The sequence below is a fragment of the Rhopalosiphum maidis genome, chromosome 1 (assembly GCF_003676215.2).
Source record: "Rhopalosiphum maidis isolate BTI-1 chromosome 1, ASM367621v3, whole genome shotgun sequence".
In the NCBI taxonomy this organism is placed as follows: Eukaryota; Metazoa; Arthropoda; class Insecta; order Hemiptera; family Aphididae; genus Rhopalosiphum; species Rhopalosiphum maidis.
Window position 1 is genome coordinate 11,583,860 of NC_040877.1, and position 21,974 is coordinate 11,605,833.

Below are 21,974 nucleotides of genomic sequence, written 5' to 3' on the forward strand. Positions count from 1 at the left end.
ACACAATCGGTATTAAATTTTTAATATTTAATTATTATCAGAAGATGAAATACAATCTTGAAAAGCTTAATAAAAGTATCTTATATTTTTTTTTCAAATATATTATGGTAATAAAAAAAACTCACTTGATTTTCGGACAGATCAGCCAAGCTTATGTTATATACCGCATTCCTGTTGAAAAAAAAAATAAAATGATTACAATAAACATACAACATATGGAAAATATACCAATTATTTCGAAATTAATTTAAAATTAGTATATATTTTTCATAACTAATTATTTCATAATATATTACAGTGATTACTTTGAAAAGTTTTATAACTCTTATAATATATAAAAACTCTTCGCACGATCTACCTTTGCCAAACTACAATTTATATTAAAAAATAATACTCCTACCTATAAATAATTCATTATTATCTTTTTGAAATATTAATATAAAATTAACACAAACTACTTTTATTTAAATTTAAAAATAAATACTATATAATTAAAATTGATTATAAACAAACAATTTAGTACCATCTCATTTTAAAGATGATATTACTTTTTTTTTAAATACCTATTTTTACTTTTAAAAATTATATTGTTCACATTAATTTATTAACAATAGTAACAATAAACATTTAATAAAAATAGAATTCAATGAACAAATTTTATTATACTAATAAATTCTGGATAATGGGTTAAGTTATATTTTGTAAAAACATATGCTAGTATTTTGGTAGAACTAAAAATGTCATACATTATCGTTAAACTGAAGCTAGATACAAATAAAGTCTAAAACTACCCAAAACTTTTTATCTAAAAATAAAACAATTTTAAATAGTTCAACTACTCTCATTAAACTGTAACTAATATGTACGTATATATAGTACAAGATATCAAGTTTTTTTTTAATAATAAATTTCCGTGATTTGAAAGGTCAAGGTATTAAATATACATAACAAAAGATACATATTATTAAAAGCAAATGTACGCTATGTTGGTTAAAAAATTATACATTTATATATTATGTACATTAAACTTAATATTTTAATATTTATTAAAAACAAATTATGATTTTGAAATTGCAGGAAACCCATTTAATTATAGTAAAATTATTAAAGGGTTTGAGGGCATGAATAAGCTGGTTTCGTCTAGTACACTCAATATTATCTGTATAAAAACAATATTCGACCAGAAGCTTTTTTCCCGTGAGATCCAATTATCAGAAGCCGGTCCAGCAAAGGTCTAGCATATGTTGTATGCACGATGTAGGGTATAAGCAATATTGGCTACAAGTTTGGTGGCAAGGGATTTTCTTCGCTTGGGGACCTCCCAACGCTCGTAAGATTGTTATTTTCACTTTTTCAATCGAACACCCCTTCTTTTGACCAAACTCCAAAGCAAATAAAACAATATATAAAACATATATCCAACTTAAACACATACATGTACTATATACTATACACAAGGTAATAATTATGAGCAAAAGTCACCCAAACCCCATGGGGTCAGGGCGACACGGTAACTTTTTGGGAGACATTATTGATTAGGCTATATACAGGATGGATCCTTATATATTCTACTGTCAGATAAATATGTGCTACGGTCGTGAACATTACTGACCACCCTGTAATATCGCTTGTATTCTTTTTCGTATCGCAAGTCCGCCAAATTTTCTTAATATTATAAAGTAACAAGAAAAGGCAGAAATCCCCACTTCGATATGACAGAAAGACTGATTGAATTTGAGCGTAAAAACTGAGAAAAATTGTCTAATGTCAATGAAGATTATCCTTGAACGGACTTTCTGTACATAAATGCGTATATTGCATAATTTTATAAGGTGCCTACAGTATTTAAGACTTATAGTATTTTATTATTGAAGCTTCTACAATTACCATTGGTTTTTGAAATAACATATTCAGCAGATTTAAACCAGTAACATAATTATTTATCCAATCATTACACAATATGTGTGTTCAACTAGACGTTATTATCATCAAACTGAAACTTTAAAAGCAATAATCAATATAAATATACTGCAGATTATTTTAACATAAGACCCGCACAATCTCGAAAATTATTAATGTCATTGAAATAAATAATATATATTTTAAGTTATTACTTTTAAAATGACTATATTTCAAGTTTCTTATATTTCGAAATAGAATATTTTAATATTAAGTTATATATATATATATGAAAATTGAATTTTAAACAAATATCCTAAATTAGTTAATAGTTATAAGTATTTAAATTTTTTATAGGTATATATAGCATATCAACATTTTCAAGTTACCCTTATCATTCAACTAAGCAAATCCACACTGATCATAAAAACTTTATTCCTACTTAATTAACAAATTTATCAGAAAAACTGTCGTATGAAATAAAAGAAAAGATGTTGTCTTTCAAAAGTATAATACTTACATACAAATTATAGCTATAAAATAATAAAATGCATAGTTGTTTTGTATTATATTTAAAATATTATGAAAAAATACATTTTTTAAATAGTTAATACTATTCGATATGATGAGGGTTTAAAAGTAAGATCGTATAACAATGAACAGATAACAAATATTCGTAATATTAAGTTTCAAAAAAATCAAATTAATGAGTATATTTTATATATACACATAAAGTAATTCTTAAAGAATATCGACTATACTTTTAATTTCTTTAAACTTTACATTGTAATTATTAGTAAAGGAATATTGAGGAATATATACATATTTTGTGGATTATGACTAAGAAATAAAAACCAACATATTTAAAGTTTACACAAAAACTGTACATTATTAAAACAAATAATTTGAGCTAACATCAATTTAGTGATAATTAAAATCATTGTTTCAGCTGTAGACAAAAATACGTGTTTTTATATTTATGTATATATATATAAATATTCTTGATAATTAAAATATTAAATAATAATAATATATATTATATAATACACAAAAATACATAAATATGCAATTGATATTTTAAATTAACATAATACTATTTATTTATATAAAACAAATTTCAAAAAAAAAAAAAAATTATTATTTTTCAGAACATAATATTTGAATTTATCAAATGAATTTCTATCATATCATATCATATATGATCAATTGAACAGCTAGTCAGTAAAAAATGTACAAACATCTCATTGTAGTCAATATTTTACATTACAATATTATTAAGATATTTTTAAATTACATTCACATCACGTCTTAGTTCAGTAGAATGACTATTATAATATCGTATGAATCAATAACGACAATAACCATTTACACACGTCTATTATCCTGTGTTTGTTTTAAAGCAGAATTGTTCTATTACGAATGGTTCAAAATATCCTGTAATATAACTAGACAATTTACGTCAGTAAGAAAATTCAATGTCGTTGAAGTACTGTTGACACTCTTCAGAGATAACAGCCTACCCTACAATCCATTCCTTCATATTCGAGTGGCTTTGGTTATTACCTGACCGAAATTTTCAAAAGAGAAAATGCCTCACAAACGACATTTTCCGTTTTCGACGAATGATTATGTGCCGTTCATTTGTCGCTCTAACGAGGCGTGCTTTTGTTCAAACGTCCATTCTTCCATCCTTTACCAATATCAAAAAGCAACACATATAGGTAGTGGACTTAGGGTTCATTTGTTTTTCGCCTAACGAGACACGATAACTCCCCTTTACCATTCACTTCTTTTCAAACTGAAATATATCAATTTTAATCCTTTTTTTAAATACTTTTTAAATCTACATTTAATGCTTATTAAGTTTCATATATAAACAAACACAAATAATATATGTAATTGTTAGAATAAATATCATGGCTAATACATTTTTATTATTTTATTTTTTTTTTTATGTAATATCTATTTTATGATGTATACTTAAATAATGTTTTTAAAACAAATAATCGCATTGTTAAAAGTATAGGAAATTACATTTCATGTCTATATTTAAAAAAAATATTAAGTTAACATTAATAATAATCATAAAGATTTTGAATGTATATCCATATAATAAAATTAGGATTTGGCGTGATAATGCACCACAATAATTTATATACATAATGTTCCTGTAACTTGGTAATGATTAAAAATCAAAATTGAAGTAAACAGTAGGATAAGTTTTATTTTTTATATGTTATGCTGCTGTATTTTTTTCTTTTAAATGTATTATCAATATTCTGATCTTTTAAGGTAAAAATAATATATTAATTTAAATTAAGTAATGATAGCTTAGGAAGTACATTGAGTAAATAAATATGAAATAATATCAACTGAGATACAATATTTAAAAAATAATAATTTACTTAAAAAAAGATCATAAAAAAGTATATTTAGTATACTTTAGTAGGTAAATGAATTTGTTTTGAAAAAATAATATTAAATAAAATGTCGAGCTAATAATAATCATAACAATAATGTTTAATTTAAAAAAAAAAAATGATATTTTTTTAAACATTGGCTGCTATATTTGACATACCTACCCAAACGTATGATTATTCAATCCCAGGGTAATTTAGATTATACTTATAATTAATCTCCTACATTACTTGATCATCACTTACGATCTATTTTGCACGGAAAGATTGACTATTATATAATATAAATTTGCTTTTGTAATACAAATTAATTAGAAATAATATTTACATTTATTATTGCGAAACAGTATTATACATACATACATATTTAGTGGCTATTAAAAAAACAATGTTTTCGAATTCTACAAAACGCTTAGGTTAAAATAATGCATTTTACAATTTAGTGTGGAGAACAAAAAATAATATCGTTTGTTTAGTCAAGTAAATTGTTATTATAACATTGTTTTAGATATTCCAGAAGTCATAAATCATGTAGAAAAAGTGTTCAAAAACTGTGTATTAAAGCTATCAATTAACAATATAAATATTGAGTATTGAGAATCAAAATTTTAGTTTTGTTTTTTTAAATAAAAAGAAAAACTGAGTTTAAAGATTATAATATGTAAGTTCTAAGTAAAGTCAATTTAATAATTATTTTTGGAAAAATCCAAGCACCACGTGGAACTATTTTTATTTTTATTTTGCATGACAATTGGCAGATTCAAATATATATAGAAATAACAATGCTTAAATACTCTATTTGAAAGTATAATTAAAGTAAACAAAATGAGTAATACAAAACCATACATATTACAATTTTATGGATAGTTTTTAACATTAAATTATTATTAAATTTGCTTTCAACTAGATATTCATAAAATTAAATTAACATAACTTAAAGAAATGTTGGGAACCATCACAGAAAAAATTAAAAAAAAAAATACATTTCAATATACACCCCAATTAAACTTTTGTACAATTATTAAGATTATGTGAGTAGATGACTTGATTATTAAGAACTTGAAAGTCGTTTTTAAGAACTAGTAAACTTTCAAAATATTGTTTTTAAGATTATGGTTTATGCCCCTATAACTAATTTTAATTTTAAACATTTAAACTTCAGAAAGGAGAAATTTGGATTGATGGATATATTATATAATATAATACTCAGAGATAAAATAACTTCTGATGCAGAAGTTCAGCAATGTACCACCCCGTCCATTTAAAATTAATACTCTAAAAGTTTATTGTCAATATTTAATTATAAAACATCATAATTTATATGAAAATGAGAAGAAAACTAAAATAAAATATTCAGATTGACATACAATCGGAATTTTATACCGTATTATACAATAACCGAATTGCAATAAAAAAATGTAATCTAATAACATGAATTATCAAAAATAAAATATATGTCGGACCCTAAAAAAAAAAAAAAAATAAAGAAACACTTGTTTAATCTTGCATTCGACGAAAGCTATGATTCGATTTATAAAAAATAAGATTATTAGACGAAAAATCACCCAGGCACTCATCAAAAAAATATTATGGACATAAAAGGCCGGAATTTAACATCAGTGAATATACTATAATATAGATCCATAATATGGATTCCATGCATTATAAAAAAAAATAATAAATAAATAAATAAATACTTAATAATATTTTTAAGACATTAAAAATCTATAACAACATGTTTGGATTTATAATAAACATGAAAGAGTATTATAATGAAATTATGTTTATCTATTATATTAATTAAGTTTATATGTCTATACTGAATAAGAATAAATAAATAAAAAATAAAGACATCCATATTTAATACAGATAAAGAGTTTAAGTTTATTAAATTTAATTATACCTTTCTCCGTAGGTACTTAAATAATAATTTATTATTACAAAACATAAACGCAGTATAATAATTAAATAACGTCTTAAACTATACTTAATACAATAACTTCGGATAAAACAATACTAAAGATCAACAAGCCAAACGAAACAGAGAATACTAAATTAAACAAATTAAGAGTTTTTTAGTAAGAAATTAACAGAAAATTTAAGCTAAACTTGAACAACAGGATAAATGATTTTCAATGTACAAAAAAGAATAATAAGATCCAACTAGTACATAAAACAAAAACCAAAATAAGGAATGAAAACAGTAACATAAAAATGTTGTAAAAAGTCATTAAAATAAATATCAATCAAAATTAAAATTAAATATAAATATATTATAACACCAATAAATCGGACAAAGGAAAATTAAGAAAACAACCTTCTAAATTTGAATATATTAACAGTTTCGTCATTGTTCATTAATGCTGATGAAATGTGTACACGTTTGTAAGTTAATCTTAAATTAAAAATAAATACGACTTCTGAGATACCTAACAAAAATATAACTCATTTTTTTATTTTATAACTATATCTTTAAATTTTCTTTCTTCTATTCCTGAAATTATATTTTCGGCAGTTGAGACTTCTTTTGTGCGAAATGTTATACTTAATCTTTTGATCTAGACTTTTCAAAATGCATTAAAAGCCCCCTTTTCGGTTGTGACGTGCCCGTATGGATAGGCAATTAGCAACGCCGTCCACGGGGCATTCTACGGACAGTTAATGGTCGCCACAGATATTGAGAGTTATACGATAAGGGTATGAGAAGGGAATGGCAATTACTGAAGAAACTGATCTCCACTGTGCTCGTTGCCCGCGGCGAGTACGTGTTCAGGATTCCGAAATTTCGGACATGTATCATATACGAACGGCCAATTCTGTAGATTGCATGGGATTTCGATGATCCCACATTGACGACGAAAGTGTGCAATAATAATAATAATATGAAACATATTATATAAGCCGAGATCGGGAATCGACCAAAACACGTTGTCACATTTAACGCAGATATAGTGACGGCGATTATTTGCTTGGATTATTTGGGTATGCTGTGAATTCCAAAACGTTATTCACGGGGTTTTGGAAAGAGGTGTATAGCCATTAGGGGGAAAAAGTTTTTTAGGTGTGAACACTGAGATTTCATGAATAATTCTGATCGTACAAACGTATTCACAACAATCATTCTAGTAAATACTTTTTACCACTAAATTACCAATAACAAAATTCAAAAATCATATAAAACTGCTTGCCTCTAATGTAAACTAAAATTACCAAAATAAATTTCAATTGTGTAAACCGAAAAGGTATTATAAAAATTAACATTTGGACAAATATAAAATACATCATGCTTAACATAGAAATAAAACAATATAAGAAACTTTTTATCGACATATTTGATTGCCAATATCAATTTTCCAATAAAAAATAGTCATATTTCATCCTAATTAAAGAAATAATAAAGTGTAAACTTTGTTTGCGATTTCATACTAGAAAATATTGAAAAAAGCTTAGTAATATTTTAGGTTTAAAAATATTTAGCATATAAAATATAACTAAACTTTAATTAAAAATTATGAATAAAGTGAAATGCTGCATGGTTAAAACCATGATTAAAATGAATTAATTCATTAAAAACTATTTTAGAACAAGAGGATAATTTTAAAAAAAAATAAAAAAAATTGTATGTGATCATATTTAAATAAAAAACAGTGTATATTTAGCGGAAATATTTTAAAATATAGTGGACAATGTGGTTGGAGTAACTGTGAATTATTATAGAGTGAAAATATGAAATACTTAAAGTGTAAAATAGTACATTAGTATTTCGTATTCTCGCTCGATATTAATTTACAGTTATTCTAACTATATTGTCCACTATATTTCAAATATTTCCGTTTAATATATTTATTTATACAATAAATAAAAGGGTATGAAAACTATTTTAAACTATTTTAAAAATATAATTTTAATTTAAAACTAAATTCTTTCATGATGTTTTTATCCGAACGAAGAAGAATGAAAGTAAATTTCTGAACTCAACTGGGTATATATTCATGCAAATTAATTTATACTAATAAAAATATCTTAAAATATGTTTTTACTTTGTTGAGTTATATTAATTAATTCATTTATTACATAAAAAAACATATCTGATATAATATATCTAAGTATACTAAGTACAGTTGGTACCAACTTTAATTTTGGAAAAATTTATGTTAGGATAAATATTCACATACCAATAAATAATATAATCACTTAACATAACAATATTCAGTGAATAAATTCTAATTTTTTTTTTTGTTATTATATAATTTAAAAAAATATAAAATCTATAGCAAATTTAAATAAATATAGCTATAGTTTTAAATATAATGTATTTTGAGTAAAATAACAAAGTTACTTAGTTTTAGGAAAAATTAGAAAAAAAACTTATTTATTATAATTAAGCAAAAACAAAAAAAAAGTCTAAAAAAAACATTCGAATAATAAATAATAAATATTTTAATATCGTTTTGGCTCGAAAATAATTATGAAGTTAATTAGAATAAATATTTAATATATTTTGAACGATTTTAATATTACTTAAGAACTCTGAATTCTATAATATTAAACATCAGATAAAAAAATATCACTATCAATAATTTATAAGTTAAAAATTAAATCTTAACAGTGATACACTAAAACAAATATTTATTTTTGTAATTATTCATGTTTGCTTGATTATGTATCACAATTTAAAAATATATTCGGAGCTGTTAATTAATTTCAACAGTCATTACACGATAATTATGATCCCCTGTTAATGATTCAATTAACATCTCAATGCTATTACAAAAGCTTGGAATTTATTTCTAAAACTGAACATTTATTTTATTTCATTATTTATAAATATAAAATAATCAGTAGTGAAAATAAATATGCATCTTATTCAAAAAAACACTATTCACAACGAAATATTATATGAATGTTTTCACTGCAAAAATATGAAAGTTGAAATAAATTGGAGAGGGCCGCTTTCACTTTTTACTTTACTCTAATGAAGAGTCTTTTCGAAGGTTTTTAAACATAGAGAACATGTACGTACTCAAAGAAACGATGAATACACTCCACGTAAATATAACATATTACATTTGCTTATTATAAATATGAATTCATTTTAAACACGAATGTTCAATATTTCTTTTCTTTTTTTTTTTTTTTTAATAAGTAAATATTCTTATCACTAAATAACATTTAAATATCTACAATATTTGTGACAAGGAAGTAAAGCGCTTTCTTGTACTTATATATATATTTAGTAATATGTACATACATATAACCTATAGGGGTAATAATAATTTAATATATAATACCACAAATTGTATAGTATACACCATTATTATTTTTACTACAATATTACTTTTATTTATTTTAGTATAATAACTACATTTTGAAATTACTATAATTAGACTGAATTTTGAAAGTAAAATATTTTGAACTTCAACTACACAACTATTTATTTCAAAAAAATATGATCGTAACTATTAATAAAACTGTAAAATCAGTAATATCTAAGTTCTCAATCAATATTTGTTAAGTTAGTTCAAAGCGAAGTTCACAAATAATTTGTTGACAACTTATAAGAAAATAATATTTCAGTTTTTGCTTAACTATTTAACATTATAATACTAAACATTTAACATGTACGAAATAAAAATTATATATGATAAATGTATGATTCACAATATAAGATAATAATAATTGAAGTACTCCAGGTATTGGATGTTATAGTTAAATATATATCCACGAATAACTTAAATTATTATAAGTACATATGACAATAATTTTATATATTTTAATCAAAAATATTTACCTGGCTCCGATCAAAATATTGTTACCATCCCTGAGCAAAGTTTTAAAGTAATCCGTGTGTGTGTTGTTACCAGAAAATATCCTACTGTGTTCGGACACTGAAATAATAAAAATAAATAACATTAGATATTTAACGAAATATACATAAATATACATAATAATAATATCAGAAATGTCTCGGTCATAAATATAATAATAATAATTATTATTATTTGACATATTTTATTTATATTGAAGAAATTTTTCAAAATTGTATTTCCTCGGGCTTTTTTACGCGAAAGAGCTCTTACAAAATATAACTTATAGGAGTTAATTTCAATACTATGTACATATATATATATATATATATATATAACTAATATAAATTCATTTATTCAATGCAATATTGGAATGTGCTTTATTTATCGTTTAACACGAGAACGGAAAGTAAGCGAAAATGTGCACGTAAATAATATATAGTAAACCGCAGTTGTTTGAGATGATTGTTGCGATTTTCGAATTCTCATTGACTCGTCCACGTCATGCACCAATGGAACACTAATCCAGAATTTTTATCACAGTGATCGCTTTTATAGTGACAGTGTTATTATGACCTGCAGCAATACCAACGTCAGACAGTCGTTATCTACCGACAACTGTATATGCTACGTCGACTTTCAAATCGTAACTTGAAATAATAGCTACGATGATTTCGTGCGTTTGGTTTTTTAAATAATATGAACACAGAAAAAAAAATACAAATTAAATACGAAATTACGTTTTGTCACAGAAGCATGTATTGGTACACAGGCCCAGCCCAGCGACGAATAACGACAAGACAAATCGGTGCTTTGAAATTGGAATACGCACGCAAAGACGAAAATAATATATATTCTTATTTGAAATATACGTAACGTTGCCGCCATCACCACCACTACCACTGCATATAACAACAACACGGGCATCATCATACTACTAATACCACTAATTCCATTGTCATCGAGATGCTTTACCTCTATCATTCTCTTTACAATTTGACTTTCAATATAAACCGTCACAACTATCATATTATAATAGTATATTGAAAATTATTAAAACTGTTATACACATTAGACTAGCTTATATTTAGAGAGCTGCGCGCTGACAATATTAAAATATTTATAACATTTCATGGTAATGACATGTTTAATATTTTAGTATTTTTAAAAGGTATAAGTAAATATTATTATATTATTTTGTATAACATACTTGATCTGTGAAATAATTTAAATAAAAACTAAAACTTGGCGATTGAAAGAAATGTACCTATAGTCACACATTCAATTTTGATAAGCAAAGAAAACAGATTTTTGGAATCGAGTAACGAAATTGCATAACCGAAGCGCCGTGTTTAAAACTTGTCGGAAATATACCATTGGCAACCAATAGAAACGATGTTATTATTATAATAATAATGTATCTATTTGTGTAATCGTGGAGGATGTTAAGAAGCCAATACGAGCACGCCTGTTTATGTTCATTTGTTAAATACATCATTTTGGCATAATACGAGTGTACCACGAATAGGACAAAAGAATATTTATTTTGACAGATGCCAGCAAAACGAAAAATCAATAAAATAACATAATATTGTATATTGACGATGACTCAGCAACAATAATTATGGTTTCGTTAGGGTTATAAAATATAAAATATTTTTATTATTAACATTACAATAAATACATTACAAGATTTATCACCTCAAGATCTGTAAAAAAAAAAATACTATGATTTATCATTTTAATTTTAATATAATATAAACGCATCATAATTTAAATAATAATAATATTTATTTAATAAATTAATTAATTAATTTTAAAATCAAAATTTAATTCCTCCTTAAGTAAGTAAAATCATAATGATATGATTCACAAGCATTTTTTTAACCTGTTCAATTAATTTTAAACAAACCTTTTTCGGCCAACTGTATAATTTAAAATTATTTAATAATACTTTTAATTAAAAATATATAAATTATTTAAATTAAACTATTGTTGCTTCCTCCAAATTCGAATGAATAACAATATTATTTATTAAAATATATATTTAAAAAATAAAAATTCCTTCTATAGTATATTATTTAAGTAATTTTTTTTTCATAGCATAAAAAGTTATACATTTTAAATTGAATAACGAAATAATCTACATTATTATCAACATTTTAAGTATTAAATACATATTGTATACATTATTCATATTGTAAATAAGTCGGCTTATATTAGGTATATTATAACGATATGCTGTTTCGCATAATTTATTATGATGTTTGAAAAATGCTTTAGTTTCGTACATTTAACGAGTAATATTATTTTTACAAATTGCATTTTTTCAAACAGTCTAACCACACATAAAAATCATGAACAAAGCTGGGATCTTAGCTGATTATTCAAGCGTAGAGTGAGACGATTTTCGACACCCATTCAATTGTCCTCCATTCGTTTCAAAGTTTTCCAACCGAAAAAAAAAAGAAGGAAAAATCGGAGCCATTTCTTTTTCTTTTCTTTTTTCACAACTTGTATATCCGGTGACGATTTTTCGTCCACTATAAACCTTTTTATAGCGTATAGACTTTGTCGATGTTCAATCAATCTAAGTTCTAAGTCTGCCAAGTTGTCTCATAAATATTGCAACTTCGCTACCAACCATAGTACCAGATAACAGCAATATAATACAGTAAAGGTCAGTAAACACACGATATACAAGCACAGACATCATAATAATTCCTAGACCAAAACCGTTTTTATTTTACGTTTCGTATTAGTATAAGTTAGGTACAATAAACAATTAATTTTATAGAACATATTACAAATATGTATTATTATCAATAGTATATATATAAGTATAAATAGTTTTTCTGTTTACACGAAGCTCCTAAATGATGTTATATACCAAGCATTTAATGATCATTTCTTCTGCGGTATCTAATTTGATAAAAAGAGCGTTCCATGAGTTCTAAATAGCTGATTTTACATATTATTTAGTTAGTATTTTTTAAGAGGTAGTAGAAACATTCGGTATTATTTGCATTAATATTTTAAACGTAAAAAAAAATACAGTCAGTGTACAAAGAAACTAAAATAAAACATTTTAATCCTAAGAGAGATACATTGTATCAAAGCAAAAATATACTGAATAAAATAAAAATAAATAGACGATGTATATGCTATACTAAAAATACTGAGTTATTGATATCTATGAATTCTCACGACACGCTCCTCTATACTATGATCGACTTGTTTAAAAATATTTATAGAGAACATTCTTATTTGTCTACATTTATTTTTATGTTACGAAAGTATAATACACCGCGACAGAGATGATGATGATAATGATGATGATGATAATTTACCGAGAAAACTGAACTACATTTATGGCAGCGGGGTGAAATACAATGGCATTTCTATTGCTCTGTCGCAGCAAAGTAACTATGTTTAGTAAAACTTTCAAGTTCAAAAACCAATACAAACGTTTATCTACAACTCTTTATATCAGCGTATTATATACGCTTATGTCCTTTAGTGAACGGCAACGATAAAACTTCCGTCCGGACGTCCGGAAAACGACATGCATCTGCCTCTTGGCAGATGCCGAATCATATATGGCGCGCGCTAGATATATCCGAGCGTCGATGTGACGCAGCCCCTAGGGTTGGTTTTGATTAAATTCGGCCAATGTAGTTTGCTTTCTCGCGAGCGTCATTCTCCGGCAATATGGCAACGTAAAAAAAAAAAAAAATGCTACGAGAACGATACAAAGGGAAAGAAGTGCCGATTGTACGGATGCCAAGGAATAGAAATTCGAGAGTTAACGTTTCGGATGTAAATGACTTGGCACTGTTGAGGCACTTATAAGAGCTCTTGAAAATAGACAACGCCGGCAGTGAGAAAAACATTACACGCGCTTGAATACGTATGACATTTGATCTAATAGTGATATAATAGATGTTTTCGTTCGGCAAAACACGTAGGTATATTTCAACCAGCGTATAATCAATTTAGTCAGATGCTCAACTGTCACGTTAAATTTTGAAAGAAAAAAAATACGAAAAATGTAACTTTTTTTAGGCCATTTGAATTAAAGTAATTAATTTTATGTAAAAAGAAAACCCTAACATCTAATAACTTACTTAATTAATCAAAAAAAAAAAAAAAAATACAAAAGGCAAAATAATAATTTTTATTTATCTCTTTGTTGAAAACAGCAGAAAAAATATTCAAATTGCGTATGATATAATAATAATTATGATAATATAACAAAATTTAGCAAGAATAAGAATAGAAAATATATTATGTGTCTTGTTATACAAATATTATATGAATAAAAAAAATATTTAATTGTATGTTTTTCAAATAGATAACAAGGCGATTAGTAGACTATCCAGTTAAATATTATAAAGACAACTTTTGCAGAATTCGTTTAAATTATCGCTAATTATACCATTCCAGTAATGATTATGTTATAAAGATGTTAACAAAACACGCAATAAATTCACATGCAATAACAAAATTTTATGTTCTCGTTTTAATATTCAGCAAGATCATTATCTAAACATTTTAATGTTTAATGTAATTAGAACGGTTACTTCGTTTTTCTGTCATAACTTGACTATTACTTACCAATGAATTACTTTATGACCTTATATTTATCAATGTCGAGGATAACGAAAACAGATTTTAAACTCAACACAAAACAAAATAGCAAATCCGACGTCATTACAATGACATCTCGTTTATTATGCTCAACAAAGTTTTCATTTAGGTTAGGGCTATTAATTTTTTTATATCCGAACTCTCCAATGTCAGCCATAACTAGCCATTCATTCGGGTAACGATTCCGGTTTTACTAACTTCCTTATCGAATTTTAAGCATTGTAACAGATCTCTAAAGGGCACATCATTTGTTAAAGGTTTGAAGAAACAAATTTAGATATTACTGCGATGCAGTAACTAGGTCATTACTTTGAGAGCATTAGTTATTTAAACAAGTATTTCGGTTGAAACGTGAATACTAACTATTTATGTATGTATACAAAAACAACTTTTCCACTACTTCCCGGCGCCTGCACTAATGGAATTGCATCGAGAATTCAAAAACGTAATCATCCTACAATTTATTTTTAAGAACTAACGCAATGCTATATTAAATCACAGTCCTGTAGTTGTGCATTTATTATTTGTTCGTCGTCTACATCTGTATTAGGTACATCTAATCTATTACGTATCTTTATAACGGTTAGACTCGCCGATAAATGTGTGTATACCTCTATAAAGAGAAAGAGAGAGCGAATGTTAACGGTAATATTTTCAGCAAACTGAATACATTGTCATCGAATTTTGTGAGCATACTGCAGAGTAGCAACGTCTAAAATGACATTTATCCACTCCAACATACACAATTCGTCTTAAATTCTGTCAATGCAGTATAAAATACAAGCTGACATAGCCCACTGGTTGATTACCTTGCCATCCTTTACAACGGTCTTACAATTCAATACGGTCAACAAAAACATATTACCTGTACATATCATCCTCCCTAACACCAGGCTAGTCCTTTTCATGTCTACTTCCACTGTCTCAATTTCTACCAACACCGTACAACACCACAATAGAAAACACTGATATAAACAAAACATTAGGCTATTAAATACACATTTATTTTTATAAATGTATAAAAAATTAAAAACATAAAATATATATTTATTTTATTCCAATTATTGGCAGTCATTGAATACTATGCGTGTTCTCAATGATTGAATAATAATGTTCACTATTTAATAAATATCTGCTGCAGAAACTAGAAATTAGTAATGGATGTCTGCCACCGTACCGTTGCAACGGCGTTGGCTTTATCATTATTTATGGAAAACTTTTCTTGCTCATCATTTGCAAAAGAGCACGTGGTTTTACGTAAGCAATCGGGCAATTATTTCCGGATAACGTCCTTGTTTTATATTGAACGAAAATGGGAAATCCGGTTCAAGATCTCCGAAGACACCGAGCATATTGACATGATATAGGTTGAGTACCGAGAAATAAAAATACGTGACTGTTTTTCTTAATTTTTTAATAAATTAAAATAACTCCATCGTTTTTAGTGTTTAATTTTTTTTTTTAAAGTATTTGTTTTTTATATTGAATCAATGATTAAAATTCATTAAAATTAAAATAATACATGTTTATTGTTTATACCCATGTATATAATTTAATGTTGTATTGAATACTTAATACCACATAGTTATAATACATTGTTTTGTTTAATACAGCGGCTCCTGTCCTTTTTAATTAATACATAAAATTATTCGACGTGTATATACATTTGAAAAGTAGGTTAAAGCGAGGGCGTAACCTCAATTGTTAGTTATGTATAATAAAAATGCATTTAAAATTTAAAAAATACAAAATAGAAGTTTAAAAAATATATTTGAGAATGATAAACAAAAGTTTTATTATTTTTTACGCATTTAAACTCAATATAGTTACCACTATAGTCTATTTAAACGTATTGATCGTCAATTGTATATATGTAAGAATGAACTTCAGCCAACAAGAATGTTACGCACAGGAAAAATGAAGGGAAATCGATGTGTAGAAGATATTTAAAAGAAAAAACGCTGTCAACCCTCCAGTAAGAAGGAGAAAAAAGAGAGAATGTTAAGTACGAATAACTAACGTAAGAATGGAGTGATCGAAACATATAGAATGTTAATATGATATTTGTAAGTATCGCGGGAACACATTTCTTGGAAAATTCCAGTTTACGGGAATACAATCATGTATTAAACATAAAAATGTGTGAACAAAAACTATATCGATTTACAATTAGAAGAATCTTCTTTGCATACGTAATTTACCAAATGAACTATGTAATAAAAAAATAAATAAAAAGGGCAAACTATAAAAAAAAAAAAAAAAAAAAAAAAATAGAGAGAGAAAGAAACGTTTAAAATTAAAAACTTCTTTTTATTGCACATTGCAGATTCGTGATAAGAATTACTAATATTCATTTCGAATACAATTTTAAAATATTTATTTGAGTTTATCTTTATAACCACCATACTTTTTTTTTAGGTATAATCAATTTATATGACTAGAAAATGTGTATAGTGTTAAAACTGAAGTTAATATAGGTACTGAAAAGTTATATAATAAAATTAAAGTAGGCAAACATAATTTTAGTAAAGTTTACGATATAGTACAAAGAGGATATAAATTAGGATTTATCAAAGATAAAATAATTATGTAAAATGTTAAACGAACTAAGCATTAAAAAATCAATCTTACCAAATTAATTATAGGATACGTCAGGTTAGATTAAAATATAATATATATTTAGTACTAAAATAATATCAACCATTAAACGCTTAATAGAGAAAAAATTTTAATTCATCACAGTAATTAAACCAAGAAATTTTTATGCACACAATTTCTCCCTCTAGATTATAATATGTTATTCTTACACAGCTTTGAAACCACAATAATTCACTCTCTCAATACGTTATACAGAGGATCAAAAACCCAAAAATAAGCCAATTTGATGGGTAAAAATGTAGTCCTGTAAGCTTAATTTATATACATAAACAAAACCTAAGGGTGTTGTCTTTATACTCCTTATAGTCTTAAGTGTCAAAACCAAATGTTTAAATACCTGTATCGCAAAAATGTGTTACTTCCGGTTCCGTTCAATCTCACCACAAAGAGTTATCTGATTAGAACTGTGTTATCTTTTATAACCACATGCGATTGAAAAAAAAATATATTATATGCAAGTTAACATACAACTGAATAACATAAAAGTATAATTAATAAACAAAATACAAATAAAAAATGATTTTAAGCAAAAATGTTTAATAATTCATACAAATGTCCAGTTACCAGAGCCTTCTATGACATTATTTCAGTAATACATAGGTGGGTAAACCATTTAAACGTTTATAATACCTGCAATGGTTGTATCATATGAATATTCTAATTTGTACATTTTACACTTGTACGATAATATGCATTTTGCATGACTAAAAATAATAGCTATCGGACATTAAATCAATTAAATTACACACTTGATAATTCATATATATCACTGTAGCAGTTTACTACAATTAGTTTGAAATAATCATAACTAAAATACTATACTATAAGCTATAGCGCTAAAGGTATATGTATTATTATCTGATTGAAAGAGTCTCTTAAACTACATTTTTGTAATAGAAAAATAAAACAGAATGACATAAAAATTAATGTGATATTATAATATGCAGCTTAAGTAAATTATTGAGTAACTGCAAGAGAATAACTGAATAAGCTATACATTTTGCAGTGATAGGACGAACTATTCTGAGGCTCTCGTATTATTTATAACTTTGTCATTGTTTCCTTTCTCGAACTACTCACTTTATATTGCATAAGTAGTAATTAATAATCTAAAATGGAAGACAACGAAATTTAACTACAATAATAATTATTGATCCTCATTTCTCCAATGACATTTAATCATTAGCTAATTCTCAGTTACAAAATAATTAGTAATCACTAATCACGTAAGTAATGGTAAAATAAGGACTATGCAATGTATTATCAAATTATTTCATTTATTCACCGTTTTACAAATAAAAGAGTATTTATAAAATGTAATTAAATTTAGGTTTACTTTAGGAAAATTAATAAATGCACCTATTTACGGTGGTCAAGCACGTATTTTTTATTTTTTTAATTATGTGCTAGTTTTAAAAATAATATTTAACGAAAAGATCTGTCATGTCAGATAAAATTATTTTAACAAAATAAAATTAGTAGGTATGATAATTTTTAAAACTAATATATTAACATATATAAAATACGAATAATACATTGACAACCCAAACGTATTAAAATATATTAAACGAATGCATCATATTCGTATTTCATTTAAATTGGCATTCTATTACGTAATATTATTTATTATAAGGATTTATTTAACATCACGATTATACACAATACAAACCGATAACCAACCCTTCAATTGCATGACAGCCAACTGCAATGAAATAGATAACAAAATGTTTCGTTCTCGGGATCTTAGAAAGAAAAAATAGGGGACATCATATATAATATACATCATATATCATGGACCCTGATCTTCATAGAATAGAACTTTAGGAACAAAATATTACTCATCAATGTCCAAGCCATTTATCGAGAGCCATTTTATAGTATACTGTACACTAATGATTTTTCACAATTTATGAAGACTTAAATAAAATACGTTTAATACATTCATGTATCAACTTTGAATTCCGCGAACGATTTAATAGTTTGTACGCCAAACAAAGATTTTAAATATTTTTTTCTTTGAATTTTAACTTTATACGCTTCTAAAGCAAAAATAAAATGTATATTTTATTTGTAACGCCAAAGTAATTACATTTTACGATTTTCAGAATTCATGAATATTATTCAAAATTATACCTTGTGGTTGTAACCTCTCAGTAATATATTACGTTAAAATTGTAAAAGTAGGATACACATATAATATATTCCACACTGCTCTCAAAATTGTAAAGTTTGTATAGTTGTATCTAAACATGACCTCTATTTAATTAAACATGTATACAGTATACATACACGGTGCATGATGTTGTTAGCTAAACAATTATGATTTTAATTATTTGTAATAATTAAATTTAAAAAGTAATAACAATTAATTGCCATTCTTATTTTTCTTGTTTTATTACATGTACCTACCACAGTATACCGAAAGTGAATAATTTTAAATATTTATTTGTAAAAGACGATGCATTTACAGTTAATATTGTAACATATTGATAGGTATATTACAAATATATAATACTAGTTAAAAAAAAAAAAATAAGGTATTTCAAGATCGCGAGAAGGAGGACCTGCGCTCGTACACAACCGGGTTAAGACCGGGGCGTTATTCAATCGTACTACCAAGAGATTATAATACAAATCTAATTATAGTGCATACAGTTTGTTAACAATTACTCCCGATGTAAAATCGTAAAGCCAGTGTAGGGCGTGATTAATGATGTATATGTATATTAAAGACAGAGAGACGCCCTCGATATTAACGTCGGAGTTCAACAAATTTGAGAGGGATCGATGGGGCCTTATTGGAACGAAAAGAAGACAGCGCTATGTAGACGGGGCTAATTTTTGCGCGCGTGTCTTTACCCAATATTGAAATCAGAACCCGCTTTTTTTTTCTTTTTTTTTTTTTTGACAGGATATATACTACACGGGGGGAGGGGAGTTGTGGAAAATGAAGAGAAATCGTCGGTCGTCTGGGATGCCATTTATAAGGATTTTCCAACGGCCTCCGCCACCCGCCGAGGTCGACGACTGTTCTGTACAGGGCGCGGCGTACATCGTATATATACATATAATATGGTACGCGCACGGTACCGGCGCGACGGCGACTTTTGATTAATTTCGATTATCCTCCGCCGCCGTTAAGCACGTGGAAGGAACGCATTGCGTCAGCTGCAAAACGATGGCGTGTTTTGACCTACACCCTGCTCGCGTCGTCCTCCGCGAACGATATACACTCCATGACAACCGTCTAAGTCAAGTTATATACTATTATGCACGAATATCACAATATGGCATATTACACGTAAGTGCAAACCGTTTTGTGATCGCAGTGATTAACTAGTAAATATAGAATGTTTGGGGGCACCCGCGAACAAAACGACCGAACCTATAACCTATAACCCTTTTTGGCCGATGGCATTCATAGGGAAACACACCACGGTCATTATACTGTACCTACGCGTATATAATGTATAATATCACCTTTTGGATCGTGTAATTATGGAGTTTAGTTAATATAACGACATCGTTACACCGGGGAGGGGAAGATAAAAATTAAATTAACATGCCATACAGTACACGTTGTATCTACGCATGTGTACCGCCGTCCCGCCATGATAACATAAATTATCGTCGTGAACTTAAGAAATTCTCGATGAACATATACATATAAATATATAAATTACCAGATATATTTTATATAATTCATCGTTTCAAGTTACAGACAAATATTATACATTACTGTAAGGAGAACGAAATGAATGCAAGCAATTAAACAAAGTAAACAACGCAGTATAATACTATATACAATATTAACAGACACAAACCACTATAAATTGAGATGCGAAATAACGAAGAGTATGTAAATGGCAAGTTTGTAAACAATCATACAACAATTATTATTACACTATCACAACACGTCTGTTTAAAATTTGCAAAGTTATGATCCTCAAATATTTGGCTACACAGTAGAAGTGTAGAACAGTGGTATAATGTGGTATAATGCAGGATACATATATTTACCTACCTACTTATTAAACTACCGTTGTTTCATTCGACAAAATATACAAACGCGAAATTAAAATACTCGGTTAAGCGCTGCGGTCGAAATAACAAAAATTAATTTAAGAACTTTTGTTACGACATATTGAAAACCATGTATTTTTCAAATTTAAATAATTTAAAAAAAAGAATTTGAAAAAAATTACTATTGAAAATATTAAAAATAAACTTTATCGATTATTTTGTTCTATTAACTCGTATTATAATAACACTATATGTACAGCTGATAGAATCATGAATTTATTGAGTAGTTGAAATTATATAATTCATACACAAAGAAATTAGAGAAAAAAAGCAATGCATTTTGGAAAGGTGTGATTTACATTACAAAACTTACGTTTAAGTTAGCACCACTATTGTGTGTGTGTCTATTCTGGTAAAAATTTGGTTATATAATTTTTCTAATTTCTTGGACTTCAATTAATTACGTCACTGGTAGTCCAAAAAGGGATAGAATATTTATTGAAATTCCATTCCTACAAAT

At 26.4% G+C, this 21,974-nt stretch overlaps 1 protein-coding gene across 1 annotated transcript in view; it reads right to left on the reverse strand.

Moving 5' to 3' along the window:
- LOC113550695 (semaphorin-1A) overlaps positions 1–21,974 on the reverse strand; it is a 166,314-nt gene that overhangs the window by 45,536 nt on the left and 98,804 nt on the right. Inside the window, exons 3-4 of the mRNA XM_026952695.1 lie at positions 10,108–10,204; positions 126–171 (exon numbers count right to left, since the gene is read on the reverse strand). Of these exons, the coding sequence (XP_026808496.1) occupies positions 126–171; positions 10,108–10,204 (143 nt within the window). The remainder of the gene's footprint in view (positions 1–125; positions 172–10,107; positions 10,205–21,974) is intronic.